The sequence below is a fragment of the Hyla sarda genome, chromosome 11 (genome assembly GCF_029499605.1).
Source record: "Hyla sarda isolate aHylSar1 chromosome 11, aHylSar1.hap1, whole genome shotgun sequence".
Classification (NCBI taxonomy): Eukaryota; Metazoa; Chordata; class Amphibia; order Anura; family Hylidae; genus Hyla; species Hyla sarda.
The window spans coordinates 103,640,252-103,662,254 of record NC_079199.1 but is presented as its reverse complement, the minus strand read 5'-3'; the positions used below and the strand labels follow the sequence as shown (position 1 = coordinate 103,662,254).

Sequence of the window (22,003 nt, the reverse complement as noted above, 5' to 3'; positions counted from 1 at the left end):
CTGTTTATTTGGGGCTCTAATATTTTGGCAATTTTTAGAACAGCAGGGATCCGAATAGTTAGACCCCACTAATCTGCAAGTTATGCCCCTACCCTTTGTATGTGGGATAACATGATGAAATGAGAATTCCCCTTTAGGTCAGGGTGTTGACTGTTATTATATTATGTCATTATTTTCACTTGGGTTTTATTTAATACATTTTCTTTTCCTATAGTCTGGTGTATAATAATAATTACATGTAGGAAACACATTAGACAAAAGCAGGTTAATGAATGAACAAGCAATAGTCTGGTGGATGAACAAGCAATAGTCTGGTGGATGAACAAGCAATAGTCTGGTGGATGAACAAGCAATAGTCTGGTGGAGGAACAAGCAATAGTCTGGTGAATGAACAAGCAATAGTCTGGTGAATGAACAAGCAATAGTCTGGTGAATGAACAAGCAATAGTCTGGTGGATGAACAAGCAATAGTCTGGTGGATGAACAAGCAATAGTCTGGTGGATGAACAAGCAATAGTCTGGTGGATGAACAAGCAATAGTCTGGTGGAGGAACAAGCAATAGTCTGGTGGAGGAACAAGCAATAGTCTGGTGAATGAACAAGCAATAGTCTGGTGAATGAACAAGCAATAGTCTGGTGGATGAACAAGCAATAGTCTGGTGGATGAACAAGCAATAGTCTGGTGGAGGAACAAGCAATAGTCTGGTGGATGAACAAGCAATAGTCTGGTGGAGGAACAAGCAATAGTCTGGTGGATGAACAAGCAATAGTCTGGTGAATGAACAAGCAATAGTCTGGTGAATGAACAAGCAATAGTCTGGTGGATGAACAAGCAATAGTCTGGTGGATGAACAAGCAATAGTCTGGTGGATGAACAAGCAATAGTCTGGTGGATGAACAAGCAATAGTCTGGTGGATGAACAAGCAATAGTCTGGTGGAGGAACAAGCAATAGTCTGGTGGATGAACAAGCAATAGTCTGGTGGATGAACAAGCAATAGTCTGGTGGATGAACAAGCAATAGTCTGGTGAATGAACAAGCAATAGTCTGGTGAATGAACAAGCAATAGTCTGGTGGATGAACAAGCAATAGTCTGGTGGATGAACAAGCAATAGTCTGGTGGATGAACAAGCAATAGTCTGGTGGATGAACAAGCAATAGTCTGGTGGATGAACAAGCAATAGTCTGGTGGATGAACAAGCAATAGTCTGGTGGAGGAACAAGCAATAGTCTGGTGGATGAACAAGCAATAGTCTGGTGGATGAACAAGCAATAGTCTGGTGAATGAACAAGCAATAGTCTGGTGAATGAACAAGCAATAGTCTGGTGGATGAACAAGCAATAGTCTGGTGGATGAACAAGCAATAGTCTGGTGGATGAACAAGCAATAGTCTGGTGGATGAACAAGCAATAGTCTGGTGGATGAACAAGCAATAGTCTGGTGGATGAACAAGCAATAGTCTGGTGGATGAACAAGCAATAGTCTGGTGGATGATTGTTTTGCACAATGTTTTAGTCCATATTGGCCGTTGGAGTTGTTCACACTGGTCTTCTATGATCCAAGGCCTTGGGCGGAGGAACAATCTAGAAATTATCCTGAACGATTTCTCCTGAGAAAAAGATCTCACCACACACCTGAATGCTTATTTGGGCAAAAGCTATGTTTCTCGATCCTCTCATATACATGACAGCTATTAGTCCCCCCCCCCCATACACATAAACTGCTTAGCCAACAGCTATCTATCCGATCCCCTCATACTCATGTACCCTCGGTTCAGGTCACCGCTCCTCCTCCATACACATGAAAGTGCATTTGGTCGACACCTTTGTCTCCCGATTCCCCCATTCACAGGAACTCTCAGCTCAGGTTACAGCTCCCCCCCCCCCCCGACTATACACATGGACGCTCTTATTGGCCTACAGCTATCTTTCCTAATTCCTCACATATACATGAATGTGCTATCGGTCGACATCTGTCTTACCCTTTCCCCTCTATAAACATGGATGCTCTGCTTGACCATCAGCATTCTTCCTAATCCACCCATACACATAAACACTTAGAGAAGGGGGGGGGGGGGTTTCATCATTGCCTGCCTGTCATTTTTGGGCTGTAATTTGGTGCAACATTTTCGTGCAGTTATTGTGCAACAATTTTGCACAATCTTAAAATCCCCCCCCCCCCCATACTCGTGAACGCTCAGGTGAAGACAATGTCTCCGTATCCCACCATACTCATGAACGCTCAGGTGAAGGCAATCTCTCCGTATCCCACCATACTCATGAACGCTCAGGTGAAGGCAATCTCTCCGTATCCCACCATACTCATGAACGCTCAGGTGAAGGCAATCTCTCCGTATCCCACCATACTCATGAACGCTCAGGTGAAGGCAATCTCTCTGTATCTCACCATACTCATGAATGCTCAGGTGAAGGCAATCTTTCTGTATCTCACCATACTTGTGAACGCTCAGGTGAAGGCAATCTCTCCGTATCCCATTATACTCGTGAATGCTCAGGTGAAGGCAATCTCTCCGTATCCCACCATACTCGTGAACGCTCAGGTGAAGACAATCTCTCCCTATTCCCCCCCCCCCACACTCATGAATGCCCAGGTAAAGGCAATCCCCCCCCCCATACTCATGAACGCTCAGGTGAAGCCAATCTCTCCCTATCCCCCTCCCCCCCATTCTCATGAATGCTCAGGTGAGGCCAATCTCTCCCTATCCCCTCCCCTCCCCCCCATACTCATGAATGCTCAGATGAGGCCAATCTCTCCCTATCCCCCCCCCCCCACATACTCATGAATGCTCAGGTGAGGCCAATCTCTCCCCCTCCCCCCCCCACTCATGAATGCTCAGATGAGGCCAATCTCTCCCTATTCCCCCCCCCCCCATACTCATGAATGCTCAGGTGAGGCCAATCTCTCCCTACCCCCCCCCCCCCATACTCGTGAACACTCAGGTGAGGCCAATCTCTCCCTATCCCCCCCCCCCCACATACTCATGAATGCTCAGGGGAGGCCAATCTCTCCCTATCCTCCCCCCATACTCATGAACGCTCAGGTGAGGCCAATCTCTCCCTATCCCCCCCCCCCCACATACTCATGAATGCTCAGGGGAGGCCAATCTCTCCCTATCCTCCCCCCATACTGATGAATGCTCAGGGGAGGCCAATCTCTCCCTATCCTCCCCCCATACTCGTGAACGCTCAGGTGAGGCCAATCTCTCCCTATCCCCCCCCCCATACTCATGAGTGCTCAGGTGAGGCCAATCTCTCCCTATTCCCCCCCCCCACATACTCATGAACGCTCAGGTGAGGCCAATCTCTCCCTATCCCCCCCCCCATACTCATGAGTGCTCAGGTGAGGCCAATCTCTCCCTATTCCCCCCCCCCCACATACTCATGAACGCTCAGGTGAGGCCAATCTCTCCCTATCCCCCCCCCCATACTCATGAGTGCTCAGGTGAGGCCAATCTCTCCCTATTCCCCCCCCCCACATACTCATGAACGCTCAGGTGAGGCCAATCTCTCCCTATCCCCCCCCCCATACTCATGAATGCTCAGGTGAGGCCAATCTCTCCCTATTTACCCCCCCCCCCCACATACTCATGAACGCTCAGGTGAAGGCAATCTCTCCCCCCCCATACTCATGAACGCTCAGGTGACAGCTATCTCTACAGATCCCACCATACACATGAACTCTAGGCTCAGTCATGTGTGGGGGAAGGAAGAAAACAGCTGCCAGACACCTCTGTCCCTTCAGACTTCTCTGGTGGCTTATCTTCTGTAGAACAAAGGGATTGGGAAGCAGAAATCCATCATGCCTGATCCCTCTATTCCCCCCATCATCTGCATGTGCTGTGATTCAGGAGACCACCATACGCATTTGTAAGTTGGCCGATCCTGCCAAAATTGTCAGGTCTCTAATGTGAAGGGCAACAAAACAATATTTCGTTGTTATATTTCACCTGACAAACTATCATTTTTAATCTTATTTTTATGGATATCTTTTAGATCCCCACAGTGAATTTTTGGTTGTACGATGCAGAAAACGTTTAGATGTTTGAAATTTCCATCCGTATAAAGAGTGTAGGTGAACTACAGTATAAATTCAGCATTTCCTAGGGGAAAAGAAATGGTGATAACTTTTGCGACTTTCGACAATAATGTCACGATTGTATGTAACTTTATTCCTGTATGAAGGAACACGTTTGTATGCAGTCTATATTTATATTATAGTTTTGATGTTTTTTTTTCTTTTATATATAATGGTCTTTCGTATAATGCTGTATGCGGGGGCGGCTGTCGCACGATGGGACACCAGTCATTCATAGTTGATGATTGTAAAAAAATAAATGAATCCTAAGAACGTTGGGCGACATACAGCGGTTTTGCTGGAGGTAAAAGTGGAGTTTTGTCGACACAAGAAGCTCGTTGTCTGCCACCACTTTGTCATCTCTAGAGGGTTAATGGAGGAATAATAGTCCACAACAGCTGCACTGTGTGCAGAGGACTCCCCCTTCCCCCCACACCCCTCCTCTGCTTGTGTAGTGGGATGGGATGGACTCGGTTTGGGAGCTGGGGGTGGAGGGTTTGGTTTTGAATTCTATGAGCAGAGGCTGTGACTTCCTGTGACTAGATGCACCCTGGCAGTGTGTGAGCTTCGTCTCTCTGGGCAAGAGGTAGTGAAACTCATAGATTGAAGAAAAACTGGAGGGGGCAAAGAGAGGAGCCGCCCGATCCTTACAGCTGCCTTAGGAGGATATGTCTCGGATTGAGCCGTTCTCAAAAGCTCGTGCAGACCGCTCTAAGGAGATCGCCTTGAAGGTCAGTGCCTTGGTGGTTCCTATTGTCTCCAGGGTTGTCACTGCTGCGGGTGGCGGTAGAGATGCACTTGGTGTATGAGGTTTGGTGGATGGCAGGAAGGGTGGGTCCCCAAGGAAAACAACAAAAAAAAAAGGTTAGAGGGGATTCCGTCTTTTGTGCTTCCATTGTTCAACCTAGGTCACAATTACCATCTGTCACTGCTAGAGGGGGATATCGAGAACACGTCATCTCCCAATGGGTAGAATGCCCTCAGAGGGTTATGGCATTAGCTGTGCCAAAGAAAGGAATTCCAGTGCAGGGTCCCTTTCAGGTGTGACAGCCATCAGCGCCGTGGTCAGACTCCTTTCGTGTTTGGTTTATTGGGCCCACAGGGTCTTCCACCCACTCACTCCGAACCACGCTGCAGATAATCGCCTTTCATGACATGTGGCTGCAACTTGAGCGCCACTAAACCATCAAATTCCCCCATAGAGAACTGTGATTTCCTGTACACCATGTGCGGGAAGTGAGCTTACATCTTGAACAGCGATAAGAAGAGGCAGACACTTATTTTTTTTTTTCGGGACATCCTTTGTTGTCAGCTCACCCGGCAGGGGGTATTATAGTGGTCATGGGGTTAATTGATATAGTATTCATTATTTGGCATTGATGGGTATGAGGAGACAGCGCCGCTGATCTCGCAGTCTAGTCTCCTTTCTTCTTTTTTCTACGGTGTATATTGGGAATTTTTGTAACATGTTTCTTCCTAGACATTTCTGCTAAAGTTTTGCATGTTTGAGGCAGAGCGTTTATAGTATACACCGTGCAGTGAGATTCGTCCTGTAGATATTGGGCATCCTGGCTATAACTAGGACCACTAGTCCCTTTATCATCACTGGACAGTGCAGAAAACAGGATGACTCAGGATTAGGTGTTGGCTTCATTAGGTGACAATGAGGAGGTGCTGGACACCTCAGTCATCAGGTGTCACGGATGGCCCAGGTGCTGGTCGGAGGCTTCAGATGTCCGCTTTAATTGTTGGGAGGTTCGGATCTCCATTTTGGGAGATCAGAAGAGGTGGCTGATCAGAAAGGTGGCTCGTTACATGATGGAAATATCAGTTGACCGATTACATGATGGACCCATGGGTTGTCAGGTTGTTTGATAGATACATGGCTTGTAAGGTTACATGATTGACACACAGGCTGTAAGGCTTAGCTATAATCCCCAAGGTTGTCAGGTTAGATTATAATCAGATAGGTTGTCAGGTAATATGATGGGCAGATGGGTTGTCAGGTTAGGTAGAGATCCCCTGTATAAGTGAGAATACAATATGAACTGTGTTGTCTGGCTTGCTGACAGACAGCTAGGTTGTCAGGTTATCCCCTTGGTTGTCAGATTAGGTAATGGTCAGACACTTGTCAGATGAGATGATGGATAGCTGGGTTCAGGTTAAAGGGGTACTCCGGCCCTAAAATGTCTGATCACGGGGTCCCGCTGCTTGGGACCCCTGCAATCTCTCATTCCACACCCACCTTTTGTGAGCTCTTCACAGCGAGTGTGAAGCGTCACAACCACGGGCTGGAATATCGTGACGTCACGAATCTGTCCCGTGTGACATCACTCCCCGCCCCCTCATTGCAAGTCTATGGAAGGGGGTGTGACACTTCACACTCACTGCGGAGAGCTCACAAAGGTGGGTGCGGAATGTGAGATTGCAGGGGTCCCCAGCGGTGGGAACCCTGCGATCAGACATCTTATCCCCTATCCTTTGGATAGGGGATAAGATGTCTTAGGGCCGGAGTACCCCTTTAACTTGTACCCTGCTATCCATCATCTCATCTGACAAGTGTCTGACCATTACCTAATCTGACAACCAAGGGGATAACCTGACAACCTAGCTGTCTGTCAGCAAGCCAGACAACACAGGTGATTTACATTTTGTATAGTGAGGATGTCAGGTTAGATGCTGGTCTCCTGGGTTGTCAGGTTAGATGTTGGTCCCTAGGTTGTCAGGTTAGATGATGGTCCCACTGGTTGTCTGGTTAGATGCTGGTCTCCTAGGTTGTCAGGTTAGATACTGTTATCCTGGGTTGTCAGGTTAGATGCTGGTCTCCTAGGTTGTCAGGTTAGATACTGGTCTCCTGGGTTGTCAGGTTGGATGCTGGTCTCCTGGTTGTCAGGTAAGATGTTTGTCCCTAGGTTGTCAGGTTAGATGCTGGTCTCCTGGTTGTCAGGTTAGATGTTTGTCCCTAGGTTGTCAGGTTAGATGCTGGTCCCCTGGTTGTCAGGTAAGATGTTTGTCCCTAGGTTGTCAGGTTAGATGCTGGTCTCCTGGGTTGTCATGTTAGATGCTGGTCTCCTGGTTGTCAGGTAAGATGTTGGTCCCTAGCTTGTTAGGTTAGATGCCGGTCTCCTGGATTGTCAGGTCACATGTTAAGCTGTCAGTAGAATGACATCACTATTCTGTGGAGGTGTTGGATGAAAGTTTCTCTGAGATATCAGACAGTTGTCACTCTAAGATCTAGTCCTGGCCATTAGTTTGAGGAGGAAGCTGATGGAGCGTTGTGTTTTTGTGGTTGTGTTATGACGGAAGCTCACTGACATCTGTGTGTACCGATAAGCAGCTGGACACGAGATCACAAAGAAACCTGTCGCTCTTATTATAGTAGTCGTTCCAGGTTATTACAATCTGTATTTCAGGTAATTATAGTCTGCAGTACTTTGTTCTAGGTTTCTGTAGTACTTTGTTCTAGGTTCCTACAGTCTGCAGGACTTTGTTCTAGGTTCATACACTCTGCAGTACTTTGTTCTAGGTTCATACACTCTGTAGTACTTTGTTCTAGGTTCCTACAGTCTGCAGTACTTTGTTACAGGTTCATACACTCTGCAGTACTTTGTTCTAGGTTCATACACTCTGCAGTACTTTGTTCTAGGTTCATACACTCTGCAGTACTTTGTTCTAGGTTCCTACAGTCTGCAGTACTTTGTTACAGGTTCCTACAGTCTGCAGTACTTTGTTCTAGGTTCATACACTCTGCAGTACTTTGTTCTAGGTTCCTACAGTCTGCAGTACTTTGTTACAGGTTCCTACACTCTGCAGTACTTTGTTCTAGGTTCCTACAGTCTGCAGTACTTTGTTCTAGGTTCCTACAGTCTGCAGTACTTTGTTCTAGGTTCCTACAGTCTGCAGTACTTTGTTCTAGGTTCCTACAGTCTGCAGTACTTTGTTCTAGTTTCCTACAGTCTGCAGTACTGTGTTCTAGGATGTTACCGATAGTCCCTTATTCCTATCCTATCACCAGTAATATTCTTGATCTTCAGCACCCACTTACCATTACAGAAGAGATCCCTTTATTATATGTTATTTTATTCTGGAAGAATGGTCAGGACAGGGGTAACCCTAATAAGTTGCAGAGGGAACGTATCCTTTTTAGAGAGAGAACTGTGTAAGGAGAAGACTACATCTTGCATACATTCCCTGCTGTGGAGTGAGTGGAAACTATATAGCAGTATATGGTATGGTAAGTGGGTTATAAAAGAAAAATATTGTTGTAGAGGTATTATGTTTTATAAAGCAGTAAATGGTGTTGTATGGCTTGTTTATGGCAACATTATATGGGCTCTATATGACTGTTATATTAGCACTATATAGCGGTATTATAAAAACTCTGACTTATCTTGGCACAGTATGGCAGTATTATACAGGCTTTATATGAAAGTGTTATCTTGGCACTATGTGGTAGTATTACACAGGCACTATAGGACAGTGTCTTGGCACTATATGGCGGTATTATACGGGTTCTATAGGACAGTGTTATGTTGGCATTATATGGTGGTGTTATATGGACTTTATATGACTGTTATACTCACACTATATAGCAGTATTATACAGGCTCTATATGACTTATATTGGCACCATATGGCAGTATTATACAGGCTTTATAGGACTGTTATTTTGGCACTCTATAGTGGTATTATGCAGGTTCTATATGACAGTATTATCTTGGAATATAGACCGAGAATGACAGAAGTTGCAGTAGTATACCTCTATCCGATGGGTGGGGTGCAGGGACTTCCCAGTTTTTAGTTGTCTTGAGTGTTGCGTGGGAAAGTTTTTGAGCCTGGCATCTGTTATTTTATGTTGGAGTTGTGAAAATCATTGTCTGGTGTGAAGGCGGCCAGAGAACGGATCACATATAGTGTGTAAGGAAACAGCGTGTGGGGGTCTCACCGGACAGAAGGCAGAACCTGCTTTAGATGGTCTGGTCTATGACAACCATGATCTAAGGAGGATAGGTGAGGGGCAGTGTAAGAGGTGGACTTGTGCAATACCCTCTTATTTCACAACCTGAGAATGAACAAACTCTCTGAAGTGAGTCAGTGCCAGGACAAGAAATGGCCGTGCCTGAGAGGGTTAAGTGAGTGGACCCTTAGCTGATGTGGGAGACAGAAGGATGGGGGTGTATGTATGAGGTGACATGTTACCATACACTGTAATGAGTAACCAGACTGGTAATTACTGGCTGATACTGGTGGGTGAATCACAAAAGTGACGCCATATAGTGAGGAGAGACGGAGGATGTATCTAAAAAGTCCCAGAACCTAAGTATCTAAGCCCATCATGTGTGATACTGCGCCATGTTATCAGTAAATCTATGACAGCAAACGTCTCAGAAAAAAATGGATGTTAGTCAGGCGCAGCTACAGTGGAAGACAGATGACGATATCCGTGGATTTACTTCTTAAGGTTTATTTAAAGGCACAACAGCAACGCGTTTCTTGCCCACAAAGGGCACTTCCTCAGGAAGTGCCCTTTGCGGGCTAGAAACGCGTTGCTGTTGTGCCTTTAAATAACCCTTACGAAGTAAATCCACCGATATCGTCATCTGTCTTCCACTGTAGCTGCGCCTAAGATCCATTTTTTTCTGAGACGTTTGCTGTCTGTCATTATTAGCCGGTGGGTGAGGACCTGACCAGAGGATCAAGGCTGCATACAGATTTCACTTGTCTACACGTGATATGGTGTTGTGCCCTTAGCGCAGTGCTTCTCAAATAGTGGGGCGCACCCCCCCCCCCCTTGGCTCCGTAAAGGGGGGCCCGACTCACTTGTAAAGCGGCGTCCCACACTGCGTCGGTTGCCTAGCAACTCTACGGCTGGATCTTACTTACGGCCCTGGGTTGTCAGTGTGGCTGCCCGGGAGAGGCGCTTTGAACTCCGGCGTGGCGCGCTGCTACGTTCAGATGTGAGGTCACGTCAACAGGGTGACGTGACCTCACGTCTAAGCGCAGCAGCCCACCATGTCGGAGTTCACTGTGCCACCGAGCAGTGCGCCCGCCGCCCTGCTCTCTCTTGTACAGGCTCTGCTTGTCCTCAGGTACAGATCCCTGCTTGTCCTCCATGTAAAGAGCCCTGCTTGTTGTCAGTGTACAGAGCCCTGCTTGTTGTCAGTGTACAGAGCCCTGCTTGTTGTCAGTGTACAGAGCCCTGCTTGTTGTCAGTGTACAGAGCCCTGCTTGTTGTCAGTGTACAGAGCCCCGCTTGTCGTCAGTGTACAGAGCCCTGCTTGTCCTCCGTGTACAGATCCCTGCTTGTCCTCAGTGTACAGATCCCTGCTTGTCCTCAGTGTACAGAGCCCTGCTTGTCCTCAGTGTACAGATCCCTGCTTGTCCTCAGTGTACAGAGCCTCATATACATTAATAAGGATACAGTGTTATGCAGAGGTGTACTTATAACAATTTTATAGACAAATGATACTATTTACAGTCGCGTGGGGGGCGCGAAATGTTTTCTTCTTCCTGGGGGGGAAGGTTATGCCTTAGCGTAACATCTTCTGGTAAGTGTAAATCTTCACATTTTGCCAAAAATCTTTTAAAGTACCGCACTAGGAGCACGTGTGTCTCTTTTCTCAGTAGATCTATGTACCGCATGGCTCCGTGTCCTCTAACCAGATATTCCAGCTATTTGTATAGATAACCGGGGAATGCTCATCAAGGACATGCAATGAGGGCGAGCGGGCAGGCGAGGGCAAGTGCAGACGGCTCAGATGGTACATATATATGATCTCTGGAATCCCCAAACCTCCTATTCCGTGTGACAATCCTGGGTGTGGGTTGGTGTTGACTGATAACAGAGAACAATAGCACAGTGTGATAGACCAACCAGCCTGGCCTATAAAACGTTATAGATCCAGTTCCTGTGATACTGGGTCATATTTGGGGTGGATCCGCTGCCGGATCAGGATCATGGCATTAGCCTGGTATCTCTGTTTTACCAGTTCTTCCGCTTTGCCAGAACAGATATCATGTAGAGATATCATCTTAGAGAAACCTCTGTGTGTTATGGTTGTATCCTAATAGAACACTGTGCAATATGATTAGTATGGGCGTTTCTAATGATTCAGCGAATTCTCTTAAAGGCGTAATGAGGTTTTTCTTTCGTATTTGCATCTAATTTTCGTAACCCGTGAAGGTGGCAGATAGGCAGAGTATATATTTATATTTACTTCTGTTTATATACTGACATCTTCAACTTAATTCCTCTTTTAGAATTATAGTGCAGGAAACAAGCCTTTTTGTTATTAAATCTCTGCACGATCGAATTCCTGCCAGTTCGGCATCAATGGGATTTCCAAATTATTAAATTTATCCGGATTAAAGGATGTAGCAAAATGTTGACTACATACCACAGGAAGCAGAGATGACTTTTCTTGAGTTTCCCCTCCTACATCTTACAATAAGAGCGATTGACGTGGACTATGAAGTGGGCACAATGAGGGTTTTCTTTGTTTTTCCCTTAGCCTTGAAATGCGTGGTACAGACACTAGCGCAGCATTGTCTTCCACACCTGGACTGTCAGATCTTTTCCTGTGCAGTCACTGAGCCGCCGCTCCTTCAGCCTACTTCCGAATTCTATAGGATTTTAAAAAAGTATTTCAAATTAAAACATTTTTAAATCCGACCCCCCCTCAGATAAATTGCAATAAGTTTTTCACAAACTTTAGATGTTTCTTTGACGTAGAGAATTGTTCCTATTGTCGTACGTCTCTGTACGTGGGAAATTTGCTGTAAAAGTTCCGATGGGGATGAATAAGTTCACAGGCGTCTGATAAATGTCTTGATGTAATAACATCATCACATATTATAAACTCCTAATCCGGATCATAATATTTTGCAATGAATGTTATTTTTGTGTGGTCCTGTCTAGAACAGTCCGCGTTATGTATCCGCCGCATTCACGGACTGATGAGAGTCGTGGACAGTCAGATCATTTGTTGTTCCTGAGGAGTCTTTCCTGGGTATGTGGGACCCTTTGTGTCGTCTCTTGTGGGGCTTTGTTGTTCAATATCTGTTTGATGCCATGTTGGTTTCTTTTGCCCTCCAGGGACACCCCCCCCCCTTCCCTTCCCCACTGAGGTTCCATTGTTTTGTGACATAAAATTGATCAGACGTGACCATTGTCTAAACTTGGTCTGGTGTAGAGGAAGAATGGAGGAGTGAGAACCAGGAAATACAGAGGCTGCATGTTATCCAGGTCACTGACTACGGGGACATCTATAGACTGTAAGGAGTCCAGGGCACCAAAATCATCATACTGGATCACAAAAAGTTACAGAAGACTGGGGAAATCAGGGATGTCACCGCTGATCCCTAGTGATGGATAGACTGTATTCTCAGTGATGTCACCGCTGATCTCTAGTGATGGATAGACTGTATTCTCAGTGATGTCACCGCTGATCTCTAGTGAATGGATAGGATGTATTCTAAGTGATGTCACTGCTGATCTCTAGTGATGGATAGGTTGTATTCTCAGTGATGTCACCGCTGATCTCTAGTGAATGGATAGGATGTATTCTAAGTGATGTCACTGCTGATCCCTAGTGATGGATAGACTGTATTCTCAGTGATGTCACCGCTGATCTCTAGTGATGGATAGACTGTATTCTCAGTGATGTCACCGCTGATCTCTAGTGAATGGATAGGATGTATTCTAAGTGATGTCACTGCTGATCTCTAGTGATGGATAGGCTGTATTCTCAGTGATGTCACCGCTGATCTCTATTATATGGATAGGCTGTATTCTCAGTGATGTCACCGCTGATCTCGAGTGATGGATAGGCTGTATTCTCAGTGATGTCACCGCTGATCTCTAGTGATGGATAGGCTGTATTCTCAGGGATGTCACCGCTGATCTCTAGTGATGGATAGGCTGTATTCTCAGTGATGTCACTGCTGATCTCTAGTGATGGATAGGCTGTATTCTCAGTGATGTCACCGCTGATCTCTAGTGATGGATAGGCTGTATTCTCAGTGATGTCACCGCTGATCTCTAGTGATGGATAGGCTGTATTCTCAGTGATGTCACCGCTGATCTCTAGTGATGGATAGGCTGTATTCTCAGTGATATCACCGCTGATCTCTAGTGATGGATAGGCTGTATTCTCAGTGATGTCACCGCTGATCTCTAGTGATGAATAGGCTGTATTCTCAGTGATGTCACTGCTGATCTCTAGTGATGGATAGGCTGTATTCTCAGTGATGTCACCGCTGATCTCTAGTGATGAATAGGCTGTATTTTCAGTGATGTCACTGCTGCCTATCCATTTCTTGACAAAGATATGCAGATCTTACTAGACAATCATGACATTTATTCATAAATGTAAATAATATGCAAGTAGTTAGGTGTTTTCTATAACACAATGGTAATGAATAGCAGAACTAGGAGAGGACTGTAAACATCTGTGTCACTGGTCACGCGTTTCACAGCCTCTGACCAGCATCCAACTCATTGTGTAATCTCTCTGCATCTGCGGAGATGGGAAGCAGCACGAGGACTCGTCTCCACAAATAATGCCGTATATAATCACCGCTGATTGCTCGAGCGCCAGCAGAAAAGATCATTTATCCAGATTTGTATTTCTAGGCCTTAATTTTAACCGTCTGCGAACTAAAACATGTCCACAACACAGTGTCTATCTGATGGTCCAGATGGGGGTTACATAACAGGCTTTGTGTATATTCATCAAGGACATTAACTAGTTTATTTCCAGGACCTGTATATACAGTGATATCACAGTGATATTGATCAGTACTATACACCAGATCACCAGGATATATATAGAGCAGTGATATCACTATATATATATATACATCACTGGTGAGAGGTCACTATAGTGATCAGTATACACACCAGATCACCAGGATATAGAGAGCAGTGATATCACTATATATATATATACATACATCACTGGTGAGAGGTCACTATACTGATCAGTATACACACCAGATCACCAGGATATAGAGAGCAGTGATATCACTATATGTATATATATATATATATATATATATATATATATATATATATATACACATCACTGGTGAGAGGTCACTATATACTGATCAGTATATACACCAGATCACCAGGATATAGAGAGCAGTGATATCACTATATATATACATCACTGGTGAGAGGTCACTATACTGATCAGTATATACACCAGATCACCAGGATATAGAGAGCAGTGATATCACTATATATATATACATCACTGGTGAGAGGTCACTATACTGATCAGTATATACACCAGATCACCAGGATATAGAGAGCAGTGATATCACTATATATATACATCACTGGTGAGAGGTCACTATACTGATCAGTATATACACCAGATCACCAGGATATAGAGAGCAGTGATATCACTATATATATATACATCACTGGTGAGAGGTCACTATACTGATCAGTATATACACCAGATCACCAGGATATAGAGAGCAGTGATATCACTGTATATATACATCACTGGTGAGAGGTCACTATACTGATCAGTATATACACCAGATCACCAGGATATAGAGCAGTGATATCACTATATATATATATACACATCACTGGTGAGAGGTCACTATACTGATCAGTATATACACCAGATCACCAGGATATATAGAGAGCAGTGATATCACTATATATATATATACATCACTGGTGAGAGGTCACTATACTGATCAGTATATACACCAGATCACCAGGATATAGAGAGCAGTGATATCACTATATATATACATCACTGGTGAGAGGTCACTATACTGATCAGTATATACACCAGATCACCAGGATATAGAGCAGTGATTGCATTTCGCTGTGTTTCTTCACATAATATAACTTTCTCACACAGTGAATATTATTATTATTTAGCCATATAGTATTTTAATGCTGCATTATAGAAGCCCTGCACCACTCTATTATCCCAGTAGGGTCCTGTGAGCTGCCATTGAATCATGGATGTCACGTCATGGTATGTGACGGTGTAATGACAGCGCTGTGTATATGTAATGCAGGGTCATATAATTTACTATTAATCTTCAACACTGTAGAAGGTACAGCCCTGTATGAGGAGACCAGTACTTTAAAGGGGTACTCCGGTGGAAAACTCTTTTTTTTTTTTTTTTTTAAATGAACTGGTGCCAGAAAGTTAAACAGATTTGTAAATGACTTCTATTAAAAAAAATCTTAATCCTTCCAGTACTTATTAGCTGCTGAATACTACATAGGAAATACTTTTCGATTTGGAACTCAGAGCTCTCTGCTGACATCACGAGCACAGTGCTCTCTGCTGACATCTCTGTCCATTTTAGGAACTGTCCAGAGCAGCATATGTTTGCCATGGGGATTTTCTCCTACTCTGGACAGTTCTTAAAATGGACAGAGGTGTCAGCAGAGAGCACTGTGCTCGTGATGTCAGCAGAGAGCTCTGTCTTCCAAAAAGAAAAGAATTTCCTCTGTAGTATTCAACAGCTAATAAGTACTGGAAGATTAAGATTTTTTAATAGAAGTAATTTACAAATCTGTTTAACTTTCTGGCACCAGTTGATAAAAAAATAAAAAAAAATTTCCACCGGAGTACCCCATTAAGACCGTGGTCCTCCAGCTGTTGCAAAACTACAACTCCCAGCAGGCCCGGACAGCCAACGGCTGTCTGGGCCTGCTGGGAGTTGTAGTTTTGCAACAGCTGGAGACCACTTTAGTAGGTAAAGTATAATGGGGGATTTACCATCCACATCGATTTGGGGACATGGCCGTACATGCAGACGACAGGAAGTATTATCATAAGGACCAACACATCCTGTTCCACCAGAACGCTGCTTAAGATTCACCAATATCCACATCAATATTGAACCTGAAGATACTGAGATGTTGATCTTGTTGGACCAAGACAGAGGTGTCAGCAGAGAGCACTGTGCTCGTGATGTCAGCAGAGAGCTCTGTGTTGCAAAAAGAAAATCATTTCCTCTGTAGTATTCAGCAGCTAATAAGTACTGGAAGGATTAGGATTTTTTTTATAGAAGTAATTTACAAATCTGTTTAACTTTCTGGCACCAGTTGATAAAAAAAAATTTAAAAAAAATTACGTTTCCACCAGAGTACTCCTTTAAGACCGTGGTCCTCCAGCTGTTGCAAAACTACAACAGCCGATGGCTGTCCGGGCTTGCTGCGAAGTTGTAGTTTTGCAACAGCTGGAGACCACTTTAGTATTGAAGCTGAAGATACTGAGATGTTGATCTTGCAGGACCAAGACCAGATTCTCGTGATAATTGGGGCCCTTTAATGTATTCCCTATTAGCGGAGACGGGAGACATGACAGACGTAGCTGACATATACACAATATGGCAACCGTTCAAGACAAGGGGTCTGGAATATTTCAGCCGGTCCCCCCCTCTCTGGCCTTTTCAGATCAAAGGCATTGGAGTGAATTCGTGTAAGCGGCCCATTGTGATTACAGGCGAGCGTGTCATCGTCTCAGAATGGCGCCCTGCCCTTTCCTTCCTGACTATTAACTTTCTTCTGTGGTCGGTGTATTTCTGCTCCAGTACACATTTAGCGCCGTGGCTCTGTCTTCTCTCCCAATTCGTATATATTAAAGTGGTATGCCAGGAAAAAACTTTTTTTTCATATATATCAACTGGCTCTAGAAAGTTAAACAGATTTGTAAATGACTTCTATTAAAAAAATCTTAATCCTTTCAGTACTTATGAGCTTCTGAAGTTAAGGTTGTTCTTTTCTGTCTAAGTGCTCTCTGATGACACCTGTCTCAGGAAACGCCCAGTTTAGAAGAGGTTTGCTATGGGGATTTGCTTTTAAACTGGGCGGTTCCCGAGACAGTTGTCATTAGAGAGCACTTAGACAGAAAAGAACAACCTTAAATGGGTATTCCAGGCAAAAACTTTTTTTATATATATATATATATATATATATATATCTCAACTGGCTCCGGAAAGTTAAACAGATTTGTAAATTACTTCTATTAAAAAATCATAATCCTTCCAATAGTTATTAGCTTCTGAAGTTTTCTGTCTAACTGCTCAATGATGATGTCACGTCCCGGGAGCTGTGCATGATGGGAAAATATCCCCATAGGAACTGCACATCTCCCGGGACGTGACATCATCATTGAGCAGTTAGACAGAAAACAACAACTCAACTTCAGAAGCTAATAACTATTGGAAGGATTAAGATTTTTTAATAGAAGTAATTTACAAATCTGTTTAAGTTTCCGGAGCCAGTTGATATATATAAAAAAGTTTTTTCCTGGATAACCCCTTTAATAATAAAATATACTGTCTGGATCTATGCAATGTGTTTTCCTTCTGTTTAATTTTCTATTTTTCCCCGAAACCCAAGGAAGCTAAAATCTAGGTTTCTGCTATACACATAGTTAATGGAGAGAGAGGAGAGATACCGGATTCACGGCACAATCCACCAAGCAGAGAGTACGGCCAAATTCACACGGCGTGAAATGTGCGGAATGTCCACACGGAAAACACTGGGCAGACATTCCGCAAATTTTAAATAGTCCGGCAGGCATTAGGACTGATTGGAAATGTGCGGTCTTATAGCAAGTCTATTCTTTTTACGGACGCTAGAATTATGATTTCCCAATTCCGGTGTCTGCAAAATTAAATATTCTGGCGGAATTCTGCACGGACATTCCGCCACGTGACCATAGCCTAATTCAGACAATTATAAACTTCTTTTATTATGTAGCTTAAAGGGTCACTCTCATTAAAACTAATTTTTGCTATTGAACTCCTTATGGTAAATTAAAAAAAAACAGACTTAGGACCAGAGTCCAAACACCTGGAGTGCAGCCTGGAGTGCTGAGGGGTGTGTGTCCAGCCTCATCCAATCATAGCTCCTCTCACACTTAACTGCCATATGCTGTTGGTTGGACACACCCCCTCAGCACTCCAGGCGGCACTTCCTGTTTTTGAACTTCGGTTCTAAGTCTGTGTATGGGATGGGGAAATGTGCTCTTGAGCCTTTTTAAGCACAAATAAAACATAGAAAACTTAATTTTTTTAAACAAAGTATATTAAAGGGGCTGACAATATCCTGATGAAGGGGTTCCAATGCACTGAAATGCGTTTTTTTTTTTTTAAGGCTACCTTATAAAAACTTTATCTAAATTGCTCTGATCGCGCCGAGAATAAAGGTTTATTCTTCTCTCTCGTGACTCATCCGGCAAGCAAACTCTGATGCCGAAAGTGGCACCATGTATACTATACACAACCAGAGCTCTGCTGCTTTATGGTTTTCTTAGATATATTCTGCTATACACATGCGATAGCTGTTTCCTGATTTTCCCCTCATACACATGCATGTATGACTTGGGGCGAGTGTGCATGTCTTCTGAATAGGGAGAGAGGACTTACGCTGGTCATATACACTAGACGTGTATAAGCTGAACTTGTGGATTTCAGTGGGAATGGCCAGCAAATCTTGTTTACGGGGGCCTCACAATAGATATGCAATAGCTTCAAATCCGCAGATTGGAGATCAATGCCCTACTAATTTTTTTAAATGGGCAGTGTTATGAAAAATAAAAACACATTTGATATGTTGTGGAGACAGATCAAAAGTTTTGATCCACTGCGGCCCATAGTCTTAGATTATGAGTCTGTTCTGGTCATAAGACACAGAACACGCTAAGCGAACGCTGGAGAAGTGTGGTGTTAGCGTGTTTTCTCCTGGCTCAGTGTCACATGAATCCATCCTGGTCACATGACACTGAGCCGGGTGAGAATCGTGTGAGGTGTGAATCCCTTCTCCAGGCCTGATATTGTGATTTTTCGGGGTCTAAGCACGACCGATCATGAGATCGAGCCTGGAAAAGTGTACTCTTCGCACGTTCTTTCCTGGCTCAGTGTCACGTGACCAGGATGGATTCATAATGTAAGTCTATGGGCTTTCCTGGTCTGACACAGAGTGGTGAGAGAATTACGCAGCTTCACGCTCCTCTCCCTGCTCGTTCTAATCATTGGTCAGACCCCGATCGATAAAAACCTAGCCATACATATTAGAGAAGGGTCACCAAACCAGCAGATATGGCAAAACTGGCCATCTACTGTGTATGGGGGCCTCCACATTGTTTTCCAATAGATAGTGAGCCACAAATTGAAAACCAATGCCCTATTCATTTTTATGACCATACACATTAGAAAAGTGTTGTCCTAATATCGGCAGAATCGGGCAACCCCCTAACGTGTACTTTGGCCTCCTAGGTCTTTCCCGGCAGCAGACAAAGGAATGGGTACGTTGGAATACAACTGCATGATCCTTATCTTCTGGGTGAGAAAAGCCATAAGAAATCTGCCAACCTCCTTCTCCCCATTCAGAGCGCACGAGTGTTTATGTCTTCGGGACTATTGGGAGAGACAACCACAAGCATTAGACCAACAGCTGTTGTCGCTCACAGACACCTGAGGGGAGGACTTCTTTTCTGAGAACGTAAGGATCAGGCAATTAAAAACTAACATGCCCGTTCCTTCTTTCCCTCATCACGTGCTGCCATTGGAAGACCAGAACTTGTCTAATTCACTGGTGATTGGTTTGCATTTCTTCATACAGGAGCCTGGTGTTTTCTTATGCAGCAGAGGGTTCTTCAGGGCCTTCTCAAGCACCAGTCATGACTGCTAAACTTTATAGAATTATAGCCATAAAGGCAGTAGTCTCCAAACTGTAGACCTCCAGATGTTGCAAAACTACAACTCCTAGCATGCTAATAGCTATAGTTTTGCAGCACCTGGAGGTCCACAGTTTGGAGACCACTGCCTTAAAGCTAAACCCACGTTGGCCTACAAGTTGGCTGTCCAGGTATGCAGCAAGTTGTAGTTTTGTAACATCTGGAGGTCCACAGTTTCAGGGCCCCTACCTTAAAACTACACCCACGTTGGCCTACACGCTGGCTGTCAGGACATGCTAAGAGTTGTAGTTTTGCAACTTCTGAAGGTCCACAGTTTGAAAACCACTGCCTTATGGCTACATCCATATTGGCTGCCGGGAATCCTGAGAGTTGTAGTTTTGCTACATCTGGAGGTCCACAATTTAAAGACCACTTCCTTATAGCTAAACCCATGTTGGCTGTCTGGGCATGCTGGGAGTTGTAGTTTTGCAACATCTGGAGGTCCACAGTTTGGGGCCCACTGCCTTATAGCTACACCCACTTCCAGGCTCTGAAGGGTGAGCAGGATCTTCTAGTCACAGCAGTTTGCTCTGTTTTTGTAGGATTTCCTGCAGGAGCTCTGGTTTCCTCTCTGTTCTGCTGTCTACGTGCCCGAGGCAGAGAAATTGGAGCGTTAGCTCCTCAGACGCAGGAGTTGTTGTGTCTGGATGGAGCTGTGGTTGCATAACCAGTACGGTCACATGTATTTGCGGTAATATACTGCACATGCATCCACTGATTTCATATAGGAGAAGCCCATTGGTGACTGTATACATCCATGGACGAAGTCCATTATAAGGACCGTGTTCAGCTCCAGCCTCATCCAGTCAGCGGTCCTGACACTGGTCAGCCCTTAAATGGGAACCTTGGTCTTATGGAAACTTGTTCTTTTTATAAATGTCCCTGTGCCCTCACACCCAAGAAAAACACAACATAGTCCTAAAGTACAAGTTGTCTCGTATAGCAGATCTTTCGGGCAGATATTTAGCAACTACACGTCCCGTAATCTCATTAATCGTCACGGCTCGATGGAACCAGAGAAGGTTGGTTATGTAACGTAGGGCAAAAAGAATTATAAAGATAAGGTTGCAGGAGGGCGCAAACTTCTTTTATAGGAAAAATACTTAAATGTATGTAAAATGCCCATGAGTACTCTTAATACCTTACTTATTAAAAAACGTTGATATGTCCCCATGATAACACTAACTTCTTGTTCTACTGGTTTTTGCAACATTGTTTTGGATACATTAACCAAAGCAAATGTTGAAAATAGAGATTATGATTTTTTATTAGGGGTTGTTACTGTTTGTGTTAGTCGTGTAAGAGACACAGCTGATTTCTTCCAAAATCAGCACCACACCTGTCCTCAGGTTGTGTGTGGTACTGCAGTTAATTTCCAATGCAGTGAATGGAGCCAAGGTGTGGTGCCGTTTTTGGAATATCTATTCCTTAATAACCCCTTTAAGGGTGCGTTCCCACACGGCGTATACGCAGCGTATTTCACGCTGTGCAAAATTTACGGTAGCAGTGGAAAATATGCTGCGTATTCCTTGCTCACTCCTTTCCGGTGGCAGCACTATGTGTGCAGTGAGTTTTGGAGGCGGAGCCGCGCGTCACAGTCACGCCGGCACACGGCCTGCCTCTAAAACTCACTACACACCGCCGGAAAGCCCTGTGTTTATAGTGAGCAAGGAATACGCAGGGTATTTCCCGCTGCTGCTGTAAATTTTGCGCTGCGTATACGCTGTGTGGGAACGCACCCTTATGCAGTGTTTCGTAACCTGTGGCTCTTCAGCTTTGGCAAAACTACAACTCTCCTCATGCCCTGAGAGCCTTCGTCTCTCAGAGCATGATGAGAGTTGTAGTTTTGCCACAGTTTTAGCAACACTATTCTGATGGAAACCGACCAAATGCTAAAATACGGGCTGTTTTGGGTGGACACTCATGTACCTATGACTGCACTGAATTTGCAGAACACAGGAAGTGTTGTCATAAGTGCACTGTGCAACTGGAGGTTTGGGTCCATAATGTCCCATCCTGTCACAGCTTTTGGAAGTTGTAGTTTTTGGGACGCAGGACTGATCAAATAAGATGAGTAAAATTACTGACACGTTTGTATTCGTACCATGGATGCAACTCCTGACGAGGGACCGACCGATTATCGGTTTGGCCGATATTATCAGCCGATATTCAAG

At 44.4% G+C, this 22,003-nt stretch overlaps 1 protein-coding gene and 1 long non-coding RNA gene across 6 annotated transcripts in view; one reads left to right on the top strand and one right to left on the bottom strand.

The window, feature by feature from the left end:
* Nucleotides 1-22,003, bottom strand: part of LOC130295803 (uncharacterized) — a 73,921-nt gene that overhangs the window by 15,803 nt on the left and 36,115 nt on the right. The gene's annotated exons all lie outside the window — the stretch shown is intronic.
* The window catches only part of ARHGEF2 (Rho/Rac guanine nucleotide exchange factor 2), a 157,062-nt gene that overhangs the window by 103,464 nt on the left and 31,595 nt on the right, over nucleotides 1-22,003 (top strand). The window contains exon 1 of one of the 5 annotated variants that reach the window (XM_056546932.1): nucleotides 4,617-4,827. The exons of the other annotated variants lie outside the window; for them this stretch is intronic. Within the exon in view, the coding sequence (XP_056402907.1) occupies nucleotides 4,765-4,827 (63 nt within the window). The 5' untranslated portion in view covers nucleotides 4,617-4,764. Of the gene's footprint in view, nucleotides 1-4,616; nucleotides 4,828-22,003 lie in introns of those variants that run through there. 5 annotated transcript variants of the gene reach the window in all.